At 36.5% G+C, this 20975-nt stretch overlaps 2 protein-coding genes across 3 annotated transcripts; one reads left to right on the forward strand and one right to left on the reverse strand.

The window, feature by feature from the left end:
- Window positions 1-271: 271 nt before the first annotated feature.
- Window positions 272-1350, reverse strand: LOC147279663 (uncharacterized protein At2g29880-like). The gene is made up of 2 exons (XM_086252054.1): window positions 1333-1350; window positions 272-952 (listed from the first exon to the last, which is right to left on the reverse strand). The coding sequence occupies exons 1-2, from the start codon at window positions 1348-1350 to the stop codon at window positions 272-274; spliced, it is 699 nt and encodes a 232-aa protein (XP_086108180.1).
- A 1262-nt stretch (window positions 1351-2612) lies between these two features.
- On the forward strand, window positions 2613-16811 carry MLH1 (MUTL-homolog 1). 2 transcript variants are annotated; one of them, XM_086250594.1, is made up of 16 exons: window positions 2613-2891; window positions 2983-3155; window positions 3330-3402; window positions 3549-3683; window positions 3808-4018; window positions 4725-4873; window positions 5360-5458; window positions 7281-7350; window positions 7597-7735; window positions 8351-8445; window positions 8548-8656; window positions 11050-11215; window positions 12735-12896; window positions 13494-13662; window positions 16007-16170; window positions 16577-16811. In XM_086250594.1, exons 1-16 carry the CDS (start codon window positions 2655-2657, stop codon window positions 16619-16621), a joined length of 2196 nt encoding a protein of 731 aa, XP_086106720.1. In that variant the 5' UTR covers window positions 2613-2654; the 3' UTR covers window positions 16622-16811. The 2 variants fall into 2 exon arrangements, with proteins under 2 accessions (XP_086106720.1, XP_086106722.1); XM_086250596.1 differs by having other exon boundaries at window positions 7600-7735.
- Window positions 16812-20975: the final 4164 nt, after the last annotated feature.

A 20975-nucleotide genomic window follows, 5' to 3' on the forward strand; every position in this document is an offset into this window, starting at 1 on the left:
AATTTTATCATTAACACTCCACCAACCATGCAAAGTAATAATTAAGTCTGCAACAACTATGTATAAACCAAAGCATATAGCCACATCATGCAGGGATAAATTTTATAAATTACGATTAAGAATAAATAAATAAAACATCCATTTATTTCATTATAAGCACTCAGTAGTGAAACAAATTAAAGAAAATGCAATGATTAAAGAAAATCAATTCTAAACCAAAAAGTTTAACATACTCCAAAATGCTAGACACATTAGACTCAAAAAACCATATTCAATCATCCAACTTGTTGCAGAGTATCCACACTGAGCGCTCTTCAACAGTCATTTCTAAGAACTCATCTGTGACTCCTATCTTCTTAATCGACTTAAGTGCTTTGCAACGAGTAATAGTATCCAAGTTTGGGATCTCCTTGATAGCATTCCAGAGATTACTCTTTTTCTCTCTTTCCTTTTTCTCTAATTCACGTTTCTCCATATATTTGTCCCTTTTCTCCATTAGCCTTTGCATTTCTTCAAACCTAGTGTCCATTGAACCAATTGTATCAAGGCCAAGAGAAATCTTGTCTAGAACATCGGCTCGAGCAGTCGTCTCAAATGAGCTAGTATGTCCTTCATACTCAGTTCTAGTTCTTTTTTTTTTTAGACTAGTGCCTTCTAAAGGAGTCTCTAAAGAGGGGTCCGGGAAGGGTAGGTATGAAGTATTTTGTCCAGCTGGTGGTGCTTGGGATGATGGTTCATGTTGACTTGGTACATAGGCATCATGGCTATCATCATACACATAGTCTTCTATCCTCACACGATTACTGTCTTCAGCCCTATATATTGTTGCATCAGTATCATCGCCCAATCCAATTGAATTTGTCCCGACAGCTATTCCATTCCCAACTACAATTCTCAAGTCCTCATAGTCTGCAAATGTGTCTGTACGAAGGTGTCTTTGGTTTGGGTGGGACTAGCAAAGAAAAAATAATAAAATTTGTTAACATATAATAAAAATTAATTTTTTTCTTTTTTACGTATAATATAAAGTTATCATATAAAATATATAAAGTTATCATATAAAGTTATCTTAAGTAAGGGTTTCAATGCAAAAAGAAAAAATAAGATTATAATAAGGTGTTTGAAAAAGTGATTACTAAAAGCAAAAGCATAGCAAAGAGAAAATGTTGTATATTATTGATGCCAAGCATTCTTATTGCATTCGAAGACAAACAACTGATGGTGTATGTTATAGCTATTTATTTATACAACATATATCGAAATATGTTGCCTCCACCAACTACAACATATTGCAGGGTCAAACATTCTTATTGCACTTGAAATATTGCCTACATTTCGAGTATTTTGCATTTCTACTATTTGATGCCAAACATTCTTATTGCATTTGACAAAAAAAAAAAAAAACATTCTTATTGCAATCGAGTAAAACTAATTAATTAATACAAAGAAATTGAAATGAGTGTCAATTGACTTCCATGGAAAACAAACAGCTAGGAAATAAATAAATAAGTAGTACTAAAGGCCTTGAATAAACCAAAGTAAATAGTGCCAGACAAAAGTATACAAACATAGTAGAAGAAAGAGGACTTGTTTGACAAACATTGTACTAGAATAAACCATTAGATTAATATATTTGAGAGAGTCATAAATTGCAATTGCATTCTTTTACCAACAAAACACAATGACAACCACGGGCAAAAGATTCCTCTAATAAACTAGCAAAATATAACTAGTATCTTCGTACAACTTCACAAAATATTAAAAAAAAAAAAATCCCATTGAAATTTGTAAATTGTATATATAGATGCATATTTGATGTTGAGAATCCATAAACCCAATAGAAGAGAACCTAAACCCTAAAATACAAAAGAACCCTAAACCCTAAAATACAAGAGAACCCTAACCCTAAATACAAGAGAAATCATTAACTAGAAACACATGGATCTATATTACATAAAAGAATAACATCAAATTGTTGAGAACCCTACCTGGAGATGAGATCAGAAAGTGGTCTCTAATGGAAGATTGAAGGCTGTGTTGGGAGCTTACTTGATCAGCAAAGTCGTAAAAAAAAAATGTTTTGGCGTGAATTCCTTTAGAAATCTTTGGGGAGAAGGTTGGAGAATTGGTATTTATACTTCATACTCCAAACTCCATCAAACTCCACTGTTTATTGAATTTTATCAAAGTCAATAACTTTTTCAATACCGTCAAACTTTAATGGACTCTTTAAAAGTCTTGATTGAATACCTACAGACTTTTATAGACTTTTTAAAAGTCTTAATTGAATACCTACAGACTTTTATAGACTTTTTAAAAGTCCTATTTGAATACCATCAAACTTTAATGGACTCTTTAAAAATCTTAATTGAATACCATCAGACTTTTCAATTCCATAAAAATCTATTAAAATCTTAATTGAATACACCCCCCTAAATTGACACTTTTTACGGTTAAATTAACCAAATTGAGAATCACAGTCAATCATTTTTATATTCAATCCAAAAATTAATATTAAATATAGTGAGAAGGTTGGGCAGAAAAAAGAAAAAAATTGTTAGCTATAAATAGAATTTGAGGTATGTCACTCTTATATATTTGGCGCTTCTGAACCTGGCAAGGAGCTCGCACTGCGGCAGTGTGCTCAGACTGAAATGGAAATGGAAGCAGCAGAAGAAGAGCAAGTCCCGAGGGAGCCTCCCAAAATTCACCGCCTAGACGAGTCTGTGGTGAACCGAATTGCCGCCGGTGAGGTCATCCAACGCCCTGTCTCCGCCATCAAAGAGCTCGTCGAAAACAGCCTCGACGCCCACTCCTCCTCGATAAACGTCGTCGTCAAGGACGGTGGCCTCAAACTCATCCAAGTCTCCGATGACGGCCACGGAATCCGCGTCAGTCATTACTTCTTCTCCTCGCATTTTCTGCTTGTTTCTCGGTAAATTTTCTTCTTCTTCGTCACGATTTGAATTTTCTGGTGTGTAGTATGAGGACTTGCCGATATTGTGCGAGCGGCACACGACGTCGAAGCTGTCGTCGTTTGAGGACTTGCAGTCGATAAAGTCGATGGGGTTTAGAGGAGAAGCACTTGCGAGCATGACTTACGTAGCTCACGTTACGGTCACGACTATTACCAAAGGGCAGTTGCATGGTTATAGGTGTGTGTGTCTTACCTGTTTGATGAAATGCTCATGTGTTTGGTTGCTGAGAATTTTTTTTTTTGTTCATAGAAAGGAATGGAATTTATGGTAAGGACATAGGCTTTTGAATTTTATATTGGTTATAGTTATAATTTATGATTTAATTTTGATATTATAAATTCTTGGCTTCAGGGTATCCTACAAAGATGGAGTCATGGAGCAGGAACCAAAGGCGTGTGCTGCTGTAAAAGGAACTCAGATAATGGTATGAAAAGCATTTTGGCCGGGAACTCAGATAAACTAGATGATTTCAACCAAAGAAAAATAAGTTGTTTTTTTTTTTTTTTTTTTTTTTGGGACAATGAGATGAAATTAGCTTTACTTGTGAATTAAGTGGTCATGTGTTATTAGGTTGAGAACTTATTCTATAACATGACTGCCCGGAGGAAGACACTTCAAAATTCTGCTGATGATTATTCAAAGATTGTAGATTTGCTAAGCCGGTTTGCCATTCATCATATGAATGTTAGCTTCTCCTGCAGAAAGGTAGTTTGCCATTTCACTTACTAATGAAGCTTGTATTTCTTACTCCACTTAACTAGATGTATCTTTTGCATGGTTAGAACTTCAAAATCACGACTAAAGCTTTCTGATATGCTACTTTTATCAGCATGGAGCTGCTAGAGCAGATGTTAACTCTTCTGCCACAGTCTCAAGGATTGATGCAATTCGTTCAGTTTATGGGGTGTCAGTTGCTCGCAGTCTGATGAAAGTAGAAGCTTTGGATAATGACCCTTCTAGCTCAGTTTTCCAAATGGAGGGGTTTATCTCCAATTCCAGTTATGTTGCGAAGAAGATAACCATGGTGCTTTTCATAAATGGTATGAACTATTCCTGCAATGGCATACCAACAATAGAAAATTTCAATATCAAAATTATTAAAATTACAAATCAAAACCAGATAAATTTTAGTAAATTACATTTAATTAAGTCGGGTCAGATTGGGTAAACGCCCCTTAAACCAAAATGAACAGATGCATTTCCCATTTAAATGTTGCAAAATGGAACTAAGCTGATGATCTAATAACCAACCCCAACTTTCTTCCCTAGTATACTATTATCAACAAATTGTTGTTTTTGGTTCCAGACCCAACACCTCTTATTTATCTTATATGTATAGTTTATTTTAGCATCAATAAGTTTCATTTTGGTAATATGGTAAATTGTAGGTCGCAATTTTCTATTATCATGAAACACAGATTTTTCCATATGATTGGGCTCCCTCCAAATTAAGAAAACCTGAATGTAAGGTTTTTCTATATCTTGAGTACCTGAATTTCAAGTTACAGCCCGAATGTAAGTGTTTAGGGCTCATACACACAATGATGTTCTCATGAGAAATTACCAATCGTTTGTGTACTATCTTTTATTTTGGTCCTGAAACTCTATTCTGCAAGTTTATTTTATTTTATTTTATTTTATTTTATTTATAGATTTAGTGATCTCTAAAGCACACAAATGTTGAATGTTTTCTTTCACATTCTTCTTCTTATGGCTTCTATTATATGTTTTATTTAATATACACAGATAGATTGGTGGATTGCACCACACTGAAGAGAGCTCTAGAAATTGTATATGCTGCAACATTGCCAAAAGCATCAAAACCCTTCATATATATGTCAATTTTATTACCACCTGAACATGTTGATGTGAATGTTCACCCGACGAAGAGAGAGGTATATGTTTTTAGTTTAAGTTTTTTGGTATTTTCAGATCCACTTCCTTGATAGATATTTTTTATTATCTAGGGTCTGATGATTTTCTAACTTTCAAATGTATTACAAGTAGGCAAGTCGAAAAGTGACATATGTTTCATACCAGGAAAAACAACAGACAGTACAAACATGCTATTTATTTATTTTTTGAAACAACTTCGAAATGTCATAATTTCATTCTAAATATTTGTTTTTTCATAAAATTTGTATTGTTGGAAAGCATTTGTTGAGATGTACTAAAAAACACCTATGATGCATATGAAATTATATAGGACTTATTGTATCCTTGAGCTTTTCTTGCTCCTTCTTTCTTTACTTATTTTTTATTGCTCTTTATTTTCTTTGTGTTGAAACAGTTGGGGTATACTGTAGAAAGTTCTTGTCAACATCTGGAACACCAAATATATCTACTTTCTTATGAAAAAAAGAAATTCTTTGGAAATGCAGGTAAGCCTTCTGAATCAGGAAATCATCATTGAGAAGATACAGTCAGTGGTTGAATCAAGGTTGAGAAGCTCCAATGAGACACAAACATTTCAGGAACAGGTATTGTTAGCAAAAGTTTTTGCGAAGCTTAGACCCTGATGATTTCCAGAATTTGGAGAAAAGATATCTTCATCTTGTAAAGTTGGTCAAAAGTTCCTAGCTTTTGGCCCTATCTTTCTAAGTATATATAAGAAAGAATGAAAAAGGCTTGTTCTTTTTGATATTCAAGTTTTTCTCTAGAATCCAGTCTTGGGCCTCATGTTGCACGTATATTTTCCCCAATTTTACTACCTTGTGGAGTTCAAGTATGGTGTTTTATCTCAAAAGGCTTGGGTGCAATTTACACTGATGTCCCACTTAATATACCATTGTTGGACAATCACTTATCTGATGTTAAGTAGGACAATCGCATTCGGTCCAAAATTCTTAAACTTTAGCATTTGGTGAAACTTGTCATAACTAAAAGTTGGCTGTAGTTTCTTGAAATCTCATCACTTGAACTTTGTTTTGAAGAGGGAAAAAAGGGAACAAGAGTGATGGTTTGATAAAAGAGAGCAAGGAGAGGTTGTTTTCCTTGTTTGGTATAAAAGATGGAAGGAGGGAAATAAGTGGAGGGATAAACAATCCCTATTGGCCCACCATTTTCATTCTGTCCAAAGGTGAATGAATTGGAGGAGGGAGGAGAGAGTTATTGATTATGCCTTTAGCTTACACACACATGCACTAGTAAACCTGAAAATATGGTATAATGGGAAAAGTAAGTATCCGGTGATATGTCCCCCACCTTTTCCTTTCCTCTCAAGAAAAAAGAGAGACTAAAGGATGATTGCTTTCCCTCCCTTCCCCTAACCATTATCACCCCTCAATTTTCTACCCTTTTCCCTTTCTGGTTATATGCACTGTTATCTTTTCTGCTTTCTGTTTTGCTTCCTGTTTACCATACGTAGTGTTACTTACTGCCTGAATTTTTGTTTTGATTTTTTTTATTCTTTTTAATTTGAAAGTCAATAATCATGCTGAAGATTGGAGACATTGGAGTGCAAATTAGTATAACTAAATTCCGGAGCAATTTTTTTTTTTTACATGGAGAAATGCATTAGAATCAAAGGGTTAAGAATTAGAACTAAAACAAAGTATATGGAATGCAAATTCAATGAAGACAAGAATAACACTTTAAAAAGAACAGGTGCAAAAAATTTACTCACTCAAACCTTTTTCAATATTTAGGATACCTAATGCAAAATGAATCATATAACAAATAAGGTATACTTAATGCTATTGAATTCTTTGTAACCTGCATGATATATGTCTTTTTGCTGAGGAGGATGTCACAAAACTCAATGAATTGGTATATTGGTATGAGCCTATCAGCATATAGTAATAAAAATTATTATTATTGAATATGTGCATTTGGCTGTTGTGATGGTTCAGTTAAGATGCTTGCTCTGTTGATTTGTTATCTCTCATATGAAATGCATGTTGGGTTGTCAAGCCAATACTTGCCTGAATAAATAATCTGAAGCTTCTTCCATCTTATGTGGGCGTAATTATGTATCTATTTCCTTGCTAAACCATGTATAGTAGAAAGCCAGCCCATTTGTTCTTTCCTGGAAATTCTTGTGTAGTACATTAGTAAACGAATCTGCATTTACTTTCTTTTTAAATTTGAATCTTCTCCTATTCTAACCAGGCATGTGCTGCTGTTAGTTTAACTCCATCTCTGCATCCCTGTCTTCTTTCTAATTAAATTTGAATCTTCTCCTATTCTAACCAGGCATGTGCTGCTGTTAGTTTAACTCCATCTCTGCATCCCCGTCTTCAAATGAATATTGCCATCTAAATTGTGCATTTATTGGCATCTTTTGTCTCATCCAATTTACAGGCAGTTGAACCATCTTCATCCAGCCAAATGGTTTCTAGCAAGGATTCAAATCGGAACCCCTCACCATCTGGTAAGTTCAAATTTTATCCTTTAGTTTGTGTTGTATACCTGTGGTTGGCTTCACAATCTTTGCGTATTGATACTTGTGAATGGCCATTTGGTCTAGTGGCACCCTGTCTCCCTTTTGTGGGAGGGGGTCCTGAGTTCAAATCTCATGAATGACGATTATTGATTCATTCAAAAAAATAAAAAATCTATAAACTCATTATCTGGTAGTGTTCTCAATTCTGAAATGCTTGATATTGTTGTATTTTAGCAGGGTCAAAATTACAAAAGGTTCCAGTGCATAAAATGGTTAGAACAGATTCATCGGATCCTGCTGGAAGGCTGCATGTTTATTTGCAAGCAGAGCCTCGTGGCCATCTTGAGAGGAATACTACCTTGACTGCTGTTAGGTAGGATCCTTATTTAGTCCTTGAACAATCAGTTAAATATCTTTTACTCAAATATGTGATGTATAGGGGTAAAAGCTATACCTTTCAATGTTGACTCAAATGTGTAATGTGTGTGAACAAAGTTACATTTGAGAATTTCTACGTCATGTCTGTAGAGCATTGCAAGAATTAGATTATCTTATGAGCTTATCTTCAATTTCCTCTCCTCTTAACCCCTTCTCCTTTTCCTTGTTTCTAACCTTTTGTAATTTTCTAATTTTGGGAATGGGTCAATCTTGTGTCTTCTGAGCCTGCTGAAGCTAGCAGTTGGGGAGTTGGTTGGGGGCATCAGGATTGACTCAGAGTTTTCTGATTGTAATGATTTCCCACACTTTGGAAAGGGATCATTTTTAATGCACGTCTTTTGTGTTTTTTTGGTGCCTCATTGTGCTCTCTTAGCCATGTAATAATCTTTGTTTGTTCTATCCTCCTTCCCTCTCCCCAATTTTTTCTCAACTCCTTTCCCATGTATGGTTCCAAAGAAATTTGATATTCATTTCATTAATCAAGTAATTTCATATTACTTGAAATAATTACTAATATTTGTATGTAAAATGTCCAATGAATCAATGATAGATCTTCTGTTAGACAAAGAAGGAACCCGAAGGAAACTGCTGATCTGACTAGCCTTCAGGAGCTTATTACTGAAGTTGATTGCAATTGTCATTCTGGTAAGTCTCTGACCAAATTTATTGGTCTGTCATATGCTGGAGACTTTTTCTCTGTTAGCTAGATCTAGTGGGTGTTTCTTACGTATGGTTTTGGTTTTGTAGGTCTCCTGGACATTGTGAGACACTGCACATATATTGGAATGGCAGATGACATCTTTGCATTGCTTCAGCATGATACTCATCTTTACCTTGCAAATGTAGTGAACTTGAGGTAATGACCCTGTTGCTCAAATACATTGTAATATCTTGTAATTTGGACTAATTTCAATTAGTTCGCATACCTAAGCATCAAATTCACAGAAACTTTTCAGTTATGGCCATCCTGAATCTCCCTTTTTGATTAATGTAATGGTCTCTGTTGTTTGTCCACCTCATGGTAGGAAAAGGTGGAAAAAGGTTCAGATCAAAGCATGACATAATAAAGGCCCAGATCATTTTACTGAAGACTGATCATAACTTAGACATTTGTCAGCGGACAACCAATGATGTGAAAACAAAATTTTCCAAAATCAGTTCTAATTAGTAGTGTGCAAGACTTGTGGATAGCTTACTCCAAATAATTTATACCAATTACAATTATATTGGTTACATTCTATTCATGCACCAGTTGTTAACTAATGTTAATTCATTTCATCAATTTCTTAATAACAGTTTATGGTTGGGCTTGTTTGTTATGACTAAAAGAATCCAGGGGCTTTATCTTTCAAATTTTTTGTATTGGTTCTGAGGCAATAAATTATATTTAATCCTAATTCTAGTGTTATAATTTTAAAATGTCACATGTTGCTTTACCTTTTGAAAGTTTCCTTTCTTCATTTGCCATGGATTCTTGTAGTCAGGAATTTCTTGAGTAGGGGGACTTTGAACAATACAATAAGATATAAAATAATTAAAAAAATAGTAAAAACAAAAGCTTAAATATTGAATGATAGTATTGAGAATAAAATTAACATGTGAACTAAATTTGTGGAGTTGAAACAATCTTAATGTTTACCAAGACACAAAAAGTACAGTATTCTGGCATGTGAATTGAATTCGTGAATTCTGTTGCTTCTCCCATGTTATCATCACCCACTTTCTATTTGCCAAACCTTCCATAGTACAACATTTATAACCACAATAATGGAAGCGACGAAGCATTATCAGTCACATGTGTAGGCATGAAAATAGTACCACCATAAATAACATGTAATGAACACAAGAGACAACTACATAAAGGAATTTGTACCAAACAAACAATTATATATATTCACAGTTGAAGTATTGTAACAGTAAGCTAACTTCGTATTTTACTTCCTTTTTTATTATTCTAATATATCCAAATCGTTTGGTTTTGTTGGCTCTCTAATTAATGTTTTGTTCAGAACAAACAAGAAAAACAAAAACAAATATTGAAATTTATTAAGCTAAACTGAATAAATGATTTTAATTTAAAAAAAAAAAAAACTGGATAAGAATTGGTAAATAGAAAGTAGTCTCCTTAATTCCTTATATATTTCATGTCTCTTTTTAGATTGTGTAATAGAGTTGCAAGGGAGATTGAGAAATTAGTGAAGATTTTCTACGGGACGGTTGTGATAAGGGAAGGAAGGATACCTAGTAAATTTGGATATTGTTCAAAGACCAAAGGAAAAGGGAGGGTTAGCCATTGGTAACTTAATTGACAGGGATAGAGCTCTGTTGGGTAAATGTTTGTGGAGGTTACCTCAACTGGAGTCCTTGTGTTGTGCTATCATTACGAGTAATTATAGGTTGCTGTATAATGGCTGAGACTCTCAACCCATGGAAGGATATAACTTTTGGTGCCCCTTGAAATTCATCTCTCAAGATTATTGTTATTTTTCTATTCTGTTTGTGGTGGGGAATGGGGCTAGTTCTTTTATTGGAGGATATTTGGATAGGTTCACTCCAATTGTTATTTCCCAACCATTATAGATCTTTTTTGAATCATAATATAGTGGCCTCCTTAGCATCATTCAAACTTTCTTGGGCTGTGTAGTGGAACCTAAATTTATTTAGAAATCTAAATGATACAGAGTTTCTAAGAGGAGTTTGGATAGAGCCATCACTTCTAAGTGGAGTATAACATGGAGTTTGTCAAATTATTTCTTCATCCCATTAGACCTCATATAAGTAGGTGAGGGGAAGCATTTGAGTATGGGGGCTAAGAAGAAAGCTGTTACTCTTTGGTGTCGTGTAGTTTTGGCTTCTATTTGGGTAATGTGGTGGATGAAGAATAGAAGGATTTTTGAAGATACAGAAAAAGAGTTGGCTTCTATTAAGATAGAATTAAAATTAGACTTCTTTCTTTCTTGTACGTGTCTCTTTTTAAATGCTTTGGAGATGTTCCTCATAGTGTTTTCCACCAAGTGTGGTGTTTTGTACCAAGTGTGTCTGCTTGCATCGTTTTGTTTGATTTGGTCCAAGATTGCCTTGTTTTGTTTTGTTTTAGGTGGTTTGTTTTTTATGGACTTTTATTCCATGTCTAGTTGTATTTTGTACTTTGCTTCCCTCTTTCTATAAGGTTTTCGTTCCCTGGAAAAGGAAAAAGGTTCCCTTGACCAGTTCACTTATATATGAATTTATTTCTCAATGCAATTACAGCAAAGAGCTCATGTATCAGCAAGTTCTGCGTCGGTTTGCACATTTTAATGCTATACAAATAAGTGACCCAGCCCCACTGAAGGAGTTGATCATGTTGGCACTAAAAGAAGGGGATTTAGATCCAGAATGCAGTGAGAATGATGAACTGAATGAGAAGATTGCAGAAGTAATGTACTCACTTTCTTGAGTTTGATTCCCTCACTTTTGTGTTTATCATATTTATATGTCTCTTATGGAGAATATCATAATTGACACCCCCCCCCCCCCCCCCTCCTGATTATATCTACATTTTAAGAAATGTGGACGTCTTACCTAGATTGTGGGTTCAATGATCGGTTGCAAATAAATTAGCCCGATCAGAAATCGTACCATTTGATTACCATCATCATTTAGTTTTATCGGACTAACAGTACTTGTCTGCATATATGATAAAACGGTTTTCGATTTGGCTGATTTTTTCACTGATGATCCTTAAGGATGGACCTAAAAATGAACAGTTCCAATCATTTAAAACATTGCAGGATGACTGATATCGGATTTCTGCACTTGCTGTTCTGTGACCATTAGAGTACCTTCACCTTGAAGTTAAAGCGCCCAAGGCCATAGTTCCTGCTCCCTGCATGCAAATCAACTACAACCATATTGACCCATCACTGCTAGTCCACTGCCATAGTTGAGTTCAATCTCTGCAACATCCACAAGTCTTCCATAGCCATCCCAGGTCATAAAAAAACCAAACTCAACACCTAAAACCCATTATATCTCACCAATCAATACCCAAAGCCTATAATGCTAATCGAGCCCCAATCAAGTCGAATTATCATGGTATCAAAGAAGCATGCTGATGCTCTACCATCGCTTCAGGTGGGAAGGGGCCTTTTGGAGGTCTCTCATTTTCAATTTAAGGATGACAATTTTTCCTGAGTGTCGAAATGGGGAAATTCAATAAGTTGGTTCAGATTGTTATTTATTTTTTCCGGTTAGCTTCTTGTCTGAAAATTAACATGACTAAGAGTGTGCTCATGGGTATCAAATTATTAATGTGGGGGATGGGTTGTTGGGGTCTTTGGCTCATGGTCTGGGCTGTGAGAGAGGGGAGTGGCTTTTGAGTTACTTGGGCCTCCCATTGGCAGGTGATTCATGCACACTAAACTATTGGAAGCCGGTAGTTGGAAAAGGGGTGTTTGTCTGTGGGGGGGTGGTTGAAGACTCACTTTGGTTCAATCTATTTTTGGCTTCAGTGTGGACATCTTTGTCCAAGCATTTTAAGGATGTTCTCCTCTTTATGATCCATCTGGATTGGTCTGCTAGGTTAAGTGGGACTGGTTGCTTTCATTTTTAGCTGGGTTTAGTGTGGGTTTGTAATTTTGGGTGTTTGTTCCTGATGGATTCCTTGTCCATCTTGTTTTACACTTCTCTTTTCACCCTTCAATAAAATTCTTGTTTCTTAATAAAAAACAAAAACCTACACAGTGAAGTTCTGGATATTCATGATTAAATTTTTGTTCTTACGGTTAGTTCTTTTGAATCTTTAATTCTCATTATTTACCTGTGGCTGTATTAATCCTATGAATATGGATAGAATATTTAATTTTATTTCTAACGTGCAGTATTTTAGAGCCAATTCTTGTTTTGATTAGCTGCCTTTTGTTAGTTTTGACTAGAATATAGTGATGCTTCTGCAGATGAATACAGAACTACTCAAGCAAAAGGCTGATATGATGGAGGAGTATTTTTGCATTCATATAGATAAAGATGGAAATTTGTCTAGGCTTCCAGTCATACTTGACCAATACACACCTGACATGGATCGTCTTCCTGAATTTGTGCTTTCTTTGGGCAATGATGTAGGGTTTTTTTTCTTCCTTATCATGTTTTCCCATAATCATAGTTTCATTGCTGTGTGTGGTTAAGCTTAATCTGATTAGTATAATGCAATCTTGCCATGTACTTTGGACGACACGCCCTTGATGAAATCTCTGTTAAAAGTTGGGGCCATCTAAATTCTAACCCAAAACCAATTGGTAGTAGGGGGAGTGGCCCATAATTTTATACATTAATATAAGGCTTAAAATGCCCCATTGGATGTTTTTTATTCTCAAATGGCTTCCTTGAATTTTACAATTTCTATTTTGTTTTTTATTAATTCAAGTTGAATATTTGGTCACTGATTACAAGGTAAGTAAAAATTTATATATGAATGATTTGATCCAGAATTCAGACCAAAACCTAATTTGGTTTGTATTGGTTTTTTCAAAATGTCATTCAGTTCTCTCTCTTAAGTTATAATGGCAGATAATCTGAAGTACCATTTCCAATATGTGCAACACTGATGTGATGACCGTAGAGGTGTCTTGACTCTTGATATTAGTTTTCATACTCTTTTTCTTTGCTGAGAAATGTATTTTTTGTTGCATTAACTTTGATTTCTGTTCATTATTTAGGTCGATTGGGAGGAGGAAAAAAAATGCCTTCAAGTTATTTCAGCTGCACTTGGAAACTTCTATGCCATGCATCCTCCTATGTTACCCAACCCATCTGGTGATGGTTTTCAGTTTTACCAAAAGAGAAAACCTTCCAGGAATCCTGAAGAAAGTCCCTCTTGCAATGCTGGTATGTCAGTTCACAGTTGCATCATCTCTGCATTTCTGTTTAAAGACTAGTGATATGTTGATTTCATTTGAATATGTTTTTGTCCTCATTGTAGTGAATTAACACCCTTCCCCGTGACCTTTTCTTTGATGTATCCTAGGATTAGACAATTAGCAAACACACACAATAATAGCAATAAAGAACACCAAGATTTGTTCTCGAGGTTCGGTGAACTTTGCCTACGTCCCCGTGTGACCCTTAGAGAATCACAGCTGCACTATGTATAGAATAAGATTACAAGAACTTATTGAAACCCTAGACTACCCAACTCGCAGCCGCTCTCTTCTCTCTTGCACAAATAGCCCTCTTGTGTTTTTCCCTCTTGAAAAACGTCTCCCTTGAAGTCACTCACCCTTGAGTCTCTAACCCGAGTCTCCCTTTGAGTTTCTTCCCTTGAAGTCTCTAGCTATTCTTATTCTATGAGACTTGTAGTAGCCTATTTATAGAGCATAGGCTTACCACTTGCAATATGGATTCCTAATCCTAATAGAATTAGGTAATTCATCTATTAGCTAATTTTATTCCCTTGTACACAAGGAAAACCCTTTAGAACTCCTTCCCACACTAGGAAAGTCTTGCGCAAGTTCTCTGTCTTCCAAAACTGTACCCTTCTAGGAAACCCAAAATCTGCCCCAAAAACTCGACTCCCTTCCTCACTGGTCTTGGGCGACCGGCCAGCCAGAGCTCCGACCAGTCTGCCAAACTGCCTAGAAAGTCCTATTACTCTCTGGAGCTGGGCAACCGGTCAGCCAGAGCTCCGACCGGTCGGCCAAAACTTCCAGAACTTCCGACGAGCCACTTTCACAACACTCATACCATTAAGGAAGCCTGCTATGACATTGTGGGGTTGTAATTGATTTTCTCTTAGGGTTATGAGAAAAACAAAGGTCCCTACGAATGGTCTGTTTTCAGAATTATGAACAAATATAACCTTAAGAACAAAAAAAAAAAAAAAGGCGAAGCATAACAACCCATTATATGTATTTAGCAATAGTTAGGTACAGGAAGCGACAAAACGCAAAGGGAGTTGAAAATAAACATAGATCTGGAGAAGTCCTGAATAGGTCAACCTTTCGAACTGCTGCTTGATCCATGGGCAGGCAAGAGACAATCTGGTGAACTAAAAAATGTTATTCGCCAGAAGAAAAGAAAGCAAAAGCGATTCCCGTAGTAGCGGCAAGCAAAATGGAAGCTGCCTAAACCATGAAAACAGGGTTGTGGGAGAGCAATACAAGCGCCGTGCTGCTAGGCGAAGTGGTGGAATGCCGCACCCTAGATGGTGAGAGTCTAGTAGCCGAAAGCATGACTAGCGTACACTCTGACCTGAGTAGTATGGGATATGTGGAATCCTGTGTGTGGGTGAGAGATGGCTAGGGATTTCAAGATCGAACAAAACTGATATAGTGGAGGTTGATGAGGAATGTTGAGGCGGTTTGATAAAATTACTGAGAGGAATAGATTGAAAAGTTATTTCCTAATAGTTGGCATGGGTTTGCGGTTGGATTGGAAGTTGCTTTTTGATCCTGCAGAAGTCATTAATAATGTCAGATTTTCGAGGAAATACAGAGGATACTACAACCAAGTTTGGGTGGAGAAATATAGCAACAATAGAGGCACATTCATTGTCATTTTGCAAAATCTGCATTCAGGCAAATCCATGGTTATTTCCAGGCATCTCAAAGGTTGTCTTTTTATCTTCCAAAACCTAATACCCTTCTTCAGCATTCATTGGTGCTGAAAACTCCTGCCAATTCCATGTGGATCTCCTGCCATTTGATTGCTCGTAATCAGCACTCTCTCTCTCTCTGTGCTAGTATTTTCCAGACTGTAAAAGATACTTGACTATTAAATTCATGCAATTGGAATCAATATTTATTTTTGTGATATCTAGATTTCATAGTCATATAATTATGAATTTGGGTTTCAATATGTATAATAAATTTGATTTTATGGTTGAATTCAGGGCTTTCTTCCATCTTTGGTTATTGTTTTTCTTGTTGTTGGATACTGTTTTGGAATTGGAAAAAAGGACAAACTGATTAAATAACACTAATCCAAACTGAATACCATCGATTCAAATTGATTTGGTTTTACAGGAAGGTTGGTTTGGTTTGGGAATCACTTCTTTCTAAAACTGATTGAATACGGCTGAAAATTATCAATTTTGAATCAGTGCACAGCCCTACTTTATACCGTTATTACACCGGTCAACAAGGATGTCATTTCTTGTGGACCTGCCCCCTATAACATAAACATTACCAGTAATTTATATGAGGTACCTTGAAATGATTTTTGGTGTTTACAGGGGATGATGTCATGACAGATACTGAAATTGAGCATGATCTAGTCACAGAGGCAGAAACTGCATGGGCACAGCGCGAATGGTCAATACAGCATGTCTTGTTTCCATCAATGAGGCTCTTTTTTAAGCCACCAAATTCTCTGGCTACAAATGGAACATTTGTCCGGGTAAGTTACATTTGTTTAAGGTATACCTTAACTAATTAGTTACTGAATTCTTGAGGTCATCCTCGGAGTTAATAGATTTCGTGTATGCTGGGCTAGATCGGTGACTCACTTGTACACTTAATTACAAGTCTGTAAAGTTTGAGGCAGATGACACTAATCCTCCAACTTGTTCATTCATCACATATCGGGGTTCTACTGCTGTCCTAGAAACATGTCAGAAAATTAAATGTCTCAGCCACATGCTGGTCTCTTAGTTGCCTTGTGTAGAACCGTCATCCTCTGTTTATAATTATTTTCTGTATGAATTCATGGTTAATTTTTGTTTTTTTTATTATGTATATGATATGGGAATCTTACAGTTTGTTGTAGTTCTGAGAATGATAAAGGATATTCTTGGTTTCTGTAGGTGGCTTCACTGGAAAAACTGTACAGGATTTTTGAAAGATGCTGACGCCATTCATCAATGTAATGGGAGAAGAGAGTAGACAGGAGGCTAATGTTTAATATGGGCTTATTATGCATTCATTTTACATTCAGTTCATTTCATGGTTCCTTCTGGTCACTGTAACTGGTTTTGTAAAGGGCTTCGAGTTCAGTGATATATTATAATTTTGTGAGAACACACTAGTTTATATGGAGCATTCCCTCCCCCCCCCCCCCACCTTCGCTTTCTGCTAGGACATGCTAATTCTTACTTCACATTGTAGATTTCAAAAGTTTCTTCTAGCCATTAGATATTGTAGGTCGATGGGATTCGTTCGATTCGGAAGACTTTAGCTAATATGCTCTCTTGTATTTTTCAGTTGATCAAGAGATTGATTGGTTAAGCCTCGTATTTTTCCCTCGTTCAATACTGTTTATACTAGTTGGTGTGCACGAGCAAAGTAGAATGCTTGTTTAACTCATGCGAATAAGGTCACAATTTTTCACATCATGCAAGAATATAACTCGAACTTAGCAGGTTTTTGGGTGAATTATTTCAAACAAATTTACAAATGACACGTTCTACAAACATGAATACTGTATATTTATGATTATATTTTGAGTAAGGATTGATACCCTGGGCATAACAATGCATTTATCATTTTAAATGAACATGTATATGATTCCCAAGAATTCTCTTTTACTTTTTTGACCCCCTAGTTCCAAAACTAACAATAATGACCATTTTGTATTTTTCAGACCAAAATACCCCTTTATATATGAAAATGTCGCCACAGTCTACCATGTGTTAGACCAAAAATTCGACAAGTTGCTGTAGCAGTCAAACCCTCCTCCACCTTCTTCTTGCAATAGCCATGGAGAGCGACCTCCCTCACCGGCCAACGACCCATCATCTCCTCTCTCTATCTCTCTCCCTTTCTCTCCAAACCTAAATCTAAAAAAAATAAAATTCAAAAACTAAGATCTGAGTTTTTCTCAAAATGGGTTGGGAGGGAAGGGGAGAGAGAGAGAGAGATAGAGAAAGAGAGACAAAGATGAGATGTCGATGGGGGAGGTGGAGGATGGTGGTGGGCACCGGCCATCGACCCATCATCTTTTCTCTCTATCTTTCTCCCATTCTCTTCCAACCCAAATCTGAAAAAAAAAACAAAAACAAAAACAAAAAAAATTGAAAATCTAGATCTGGTGGAACATAAATTCGACCATGTGGAGACCACAAATTCCATTAGATCTGAAAATTTTCTGGGTTTTGATGGGTCTAATCTCTCAAATAATCAACCATTTGCTAGGTTTTTTTGTGGATTTTGCTGGGCGACGAGTGGGGAGGCATGCAAAGGGTCTTTTTCTTTTTTGGTTTGGCTGGGGAAGAGAGAGAGAGGAAAAAAAAATCTATAGTAAAAAACAAAAAGTTTTATATGAAGGGTATTATGGATATTTCAAGTTAAAAATGATCATTATTGTTGAGGGCTGCTATTTGCACACCCCTAAATTTCTTTTTGCACACCCTTCCTAAAAGAAATAAAAAATATCAAGGGGAAAAGACTCTTCTCTCCTTCTCTCACCCAAAGCCCAATTCCATTTTCTCTCTTCGCACACCCCCATCAACAGAAAAAAAAAACAAACAAACACCAGCCAGCCCATTTCCCTCCCTCACCCCGACCAAAAAAACACACACACCAGCCCCGACTCCCAACTCCGTTGGAAACGGAATCAACGCCGGCGTGGTGCTTTTGGTTTCGGCGCCGTCGCTGGTTTTTTGGGTGGTTGGTGGGTGTCTCGTAGCCTGGTTCGCCGGCGAACGCCACCGGGCTGAGGAGATCGAGCTGCAGCGAAGGTTCGGTGGGTGGCTGCCGAAGGAAACCGCCGGTTTCGGCGGATGGCTGCCGAACGAACCCGCAGGTTTCGGCGGATGACTGCCGAACGGCCTACGAAGCTCATCCTTTTGGCTGGCACTGCGGCGTGGTCGTGTGAGCTAGGCAGAGCGAGGTCGGGCGTCGGCGGCGTGGTCAGGCGTTGGGGCTGTGCGAGCTTGGCATGGTGGTAGGCGTGGCTGTGCGAGCTGGGCAAAGCGAGGTCGGCAGCGTGGTCGGGCGTTGGGGCTGTGCGTGCTTGGCATGGTGGTGGGCGCGGGGAGGGTGGTGCTGCAGGGAGGAGAGAGAGATGAGGAGAGAGAGAATGAGAGGGTGGTGCAGCAGGGTGGCGCATGCAGGGGGTGGTGCTGCGCGCGGTGGTGGTGTTGCGCCGGTGTGTGTTGACAGAGAAAGAGAGAGAGGGAAGGAGAGAGAGGGAAAGAGAAAGATGGGGTGTGTGAGTGTGTAATGAAATGATGGTATTTTGGTAATGGGGTTAGGTGTGTGTTGAGAGGTTTTGAATTTGAGATGAGTGTGTAGGGTGTGTAGGAGAAAAAAATAGAAAAAGGGTGTGCAAAAAGAAATTTAGGGGTGTGCAAATAGCAGCCCTCTTATTGTTAGTTTTAGGGCTAAGAGATTAAAAAAATTTAAGAAATTTTTAAATGGGTTATTGAATAAAATTTCTTAAGAATTAAGGTCAAGTAGATGTTCTGACCAAAAAAACAAAAGAAAAGGTCATACAGATGTACACGAACATATCCCCTCTTAAGTACGTGGATATATTTTTTTAATTTGAGATTTTAGTACTTCTCAAAGAAATTCAATGCTTCTGAAAATGATTTCAAGTAAAAGAAAAAGGGACCTAATTGTGCCTACAAATAAAAATAATTAAAGTTGATATTAGGCTTGCTTTTTTTGCCCAAGTCCTTTGCGGTTAATTGCAAAACAAATTCCGCGAATGTACTCTCCCTCATGGATTGAAATTAAATGCTCGCGCTTAAGCTTCTCAAACCCAAAAAGGCATTAGTCTATAATTGTTGATCCGATAGACTCAATTATTAAAAAAATAAATAAACAACTGCATTTCTCATAATTGAACTCTGTGTGGCTTTGTAAAATTTAAAAGATTCACAATTTATTGCATTACACAAATGAATGAACTCAAAGTAATTTAAATTTTGGTAAAATAAGAAAAAAATGAAGTCAAATGAAACAAAAAGAAAAGAAAACAGATCCAACGTAATTGTGCAAGTTATCAAATAACATTTAAGTTGATAGGCGATTTGCTTTCTTTCTGAGGAAGTACTTTCTCTTTAATTAATTGTAGAATAGTTTGATCTGAATCTAGTATTTCACGACCATTCTTCAAATTTTTAAAAAAAGTTGTATCAAACCGATATTCGCTGCCTATGTTAGTATAGTAGTATGTCTCAATCAACACGCCTGGACGCATTGGCAAATTAATTGTAGTTTAGAAATGAATGAAGAGTTAATGGTTGGGTCAGCATCAATTCCGTTGAGTCTGTAACTGAACAATTGACAAGCCCAAGTGCCAATTAATGGTGTGTCCACCTAGTGATTGATATGACAAATTAAAATGCAAACAAGTTCATAATTAGTAGAGATGAAAATCATTCATATATATTGTGATTAGCGAGTGATCAATAGTTAATTAATATGTATGCTTTTTAATAATTAATACAGGCTTACCAACAAGCGTGACAAGATCTTGAGTGTTGAGACCGAATGCTTTGAACTTGGCCTTTTGACAAGATCTTAAAGCAGTCATGAAAGTGCATCCTCAATGGAAGGGTTGGATTTAAAATGAGATTTCACTGTTTGTTTGACAATGGACTCAGCTTTGGGACATGTTCGCGAATAGAACCCAACACGGGTCACTGCTTTGCCTTGCACCAAAGGTGAGGGTGGTAGCCAAGAGAAACATCATGAAAATGGAGTTAGCTCCCAACATTTTAATTGGTGTGGTTAATTATCAATGAATACATGGAACAAGTACTAATGATCGAATAAAGTAGGCAGAGTACAAGAGTATGCAAATGTGTTTTTTTTAGTTTAAATTTAGTAGTGAAATATTATATAATTTTTATGTATATGTTATTCTAAAAAATTATTAAAATTTGATATTTAATTTTAATTTTTTATATATAATAATAATAAGAAGGCTGCTGTCAACAAATCTATATATAGAGCTGAGGCTGCGGGTCATGCTTGGTGACTTAATGAGTTAATGGTGAGCCAACTACACACTGACACAGTGCTGTATATATATAGTAATATCCAGCAATAATTAATATACAATCAGTGAATTTCTAATTCATGAGTACTTACGTTCAAAAGTTAACTTTCTTTTTTTTTTGGTCGAAAAAAAAAAAAAAAAATTAACTTTCATCCCTTAGGTAATGGTGGCCTTCTTGTCCGCCGTGTGTTATTTGATGTTGTCTTTCGGCTTCTACGTACATTAATTTTGTCTGGCCCACATCTATTTTGAGC

This window comes from Dryas octopetala, chromosome 7, assembly GCF_963921425.1.
Source record: "Dryas octopetala chromosome 7, drDryOcto1.1, whole genome shotgun sequence".
In the NCBI taxonomy this organism is placed as follows: domain Eukaryota; kingdom Viridiplantae; phylum Streptophyta; class Magnoliopsida; order Rosales; family Rosaceae; genus Dryas; species Dryas octopetala.